Source organism: Alligator sinensis, unplaced genomic scaffold (genome assembly GCF_000455745.1).
Source record: "Alligator sinensis unplaced genomic scaffold, ASM45574v1 scaffold1302_1, whole genome shotgun sequence".
Lineage (NCBI taxonomy): Eukaryota > Metazoa > Chordata > Crocodylia > Alligatoridae > Alligator > Alligator sinensis.
Window position 1 is genome coordinate 44,388 of NW_005842612.1, and position 1,931 is coordinate 46,318.

Genomic DNA, 1,931 nt, shown 5'->3' on the forward strand with positions numbered 1-1,931 from the left:
AGCAGCCCAGGTCATGCCCCACAGGCCTTGAACCAGTGCCAACACCTCCCCCAGAGCCAGCCACAGCCCACCAAGACACCACATATCCCTGGCCCCGATGCCCACCCCAGATCCAGCCGGATCCCAGTAAGGGTCCCCATATCCCCAGCCCCAATTCCCCCCACCAAGCCAGCCTGGACTCACCAGCTTGCCTGCCGTGTCGCCCTTCCACGTGGTGATGACCAGTTCTAGCAGGTCAACGTCCAACACGCACACATAATCTGCAGCCCCAGAGAGGAGAGATGCAGCTCTCAGATGCCTGGCTTCTCTCCCCGCTCTGGGTGGGGAGGTGGGGCTGGGAGACTAGAGCAGGGGCAGCTGGGAGTCTGGATGCCTGGGGTCTCTTCAGCTATGGGAGTGGAACGGGGGGCTGTGGGGTAAGTGTGGAGGCAGCTGGGAGCCCACTCTCCCTAGTCTGGGAGGGGTATGGGAAGTGGAGGGGTTAGAGCAGGGGAAGCTGGGAGCCTGGATGCCCGTGTCCTCTCCTCGCTGTAGGAGTGTGGGGGAGCTGAGGAACCTGGGCACCTCCTGTAATTTCAGTTCTCAGATACACCCCCCGGCGGCCTTTGGATGTGTTGGAGCCTGACCCCTGTACCCCTCCCACTGCCAGCCTACGAACAGACCGGCAGGTCCCCCTTCCAGATCCTGACCAGAGAGAACCCTGCTGAGCCTCAGAGACCTAGCAGAACGCCCAGCCCAAGGCGCCACAGGGGCAAAAAGGGGCCTTACCCTGGCCGACTGATGGACAGACAGAGGTTGGGGACGGGGGGAAGGGGTGGCACCATTACCTTTGCGCAGGTCAACAGAGTCAGCCTCACACTTGTCCGATAAGTAGATGGCCGAGTCATCTAGGATGAACCTGCCGGGGTGCGGGGGGAGCAGAAACCTGGTCAGTTGGGGAAGTCGAGGCTGGATCTGGGCCTGATCCTGGGTGGGAAGGGGGTGGGGCTCACCGGAGCAGGAAGATGGATGTGTCCACGATGATGTTGCTGGACAGGGTAAAGGTCTCAGCTGTGATGAGCACCCGGATGGGGAGGTAGAGGGGCCTGCAGGGGTGCGGAGGGAAGAGGTGCTGAGTGGGGACAGAATAGCAGACGTCCAGGCTCCCAGCCCCGCCTGCTCTCGCCCCCAGCACCCGTCCCTGCCAGAGCTGGAAACAGCCCAGCCATCCGGTCTCAGCCCCACATGCTCTAACCCCCCAGAGCAGTGAGGGACTTTAACCACCCCCAGCCAAGCCCCAACACCCTTCCCAGAGTGGGAGAGGAACCCAGGAGTCCAGGCTCCCAGTCTTACGTGCTCCGGGCCCCCAGCCCCCCTCTCCCCTCTGGAGCAGCGGGGAACCCAGGCATCCGGGCTCCCCCCACCCATACCTGTAGTCCACGGCGCAGCTGAAGAGGTGCGTGTGCAGCACCGTGATGACAGTCGGGGGGTCGTAGCCCAGGATGGGCTCATCCACGACATCCAGGAACTCGATGAGCTGCAGGGTGAGACCGGGGCTGGGACACTTGGGGGCACTCCAGACCCATGGGGGGGGGTCCCCTCCACCTCCCAGGGCATCAGTGTTGGGGACCCCCCTCTGGGTGCGGACAGATTTGACGGTTATCCTGGGATTCGATTGCCCCAGGGCAAGATGCCCTCCCCCAGAACACGATGCCCTCAATTCGGGGTCTCACCTGCGTGTACCAGCTCTGATTGGGCAGGGCCATGTAGTGCCTCATGGTAGCTCCTTCCAGCTGCACGGTCACCAGGAACTCCTGGGGGGGAGGAAAAAGAAGGGGTGATCTGGGGGGTCCAGGATCAGCAGGGGGCAGTCAGGAACCAGGGGGTGGAGCCTCAGAAGGGGCGTGGCTTCCGAGGCTGAGCTGGGGGGGGGGGGGCCCCCCCCCCCCCCC

The 1,931-nt window shown here is 63.8% G+C and overlaps 1 protein-coding gene across 1 annotated transcript in view; it reads right to left on the bottom strand.

Moving 5' to 3' along the window:
• The window catches only part of ATG2A (autophagy related 2A), a 23,562-nt gene that overhangs the window by 8,459 nt on the left and 13,172 nt on the right, over positions 1 to 1,931 (bottom strand). The window contains exons 23-27 of the mRNA XM_025214922.1: positions 1,713 to 1,793; positions 1,410 to 1,516; positions 993 to 1,085; positions 828 to 898; positions 184 to 260 (exon numbers count right to left, since the gene is read on the bottom strand). Of these exons, the coding sequence (XP_025070707.1) occupies positions 184 to 260; positions 828 to 898; positions 993 to 1,085; positions 1,410 to 1,516; positions 1,713 to 1,793 (429 nt within the window). The remainder of the gene's footprint in view (positions 1 to 183; positions 261 to 827; positions 899 to 992; positions 1,086 to 1,409; positions 1,517 to 1,712; positions 1,794 to 1,931) is intronic.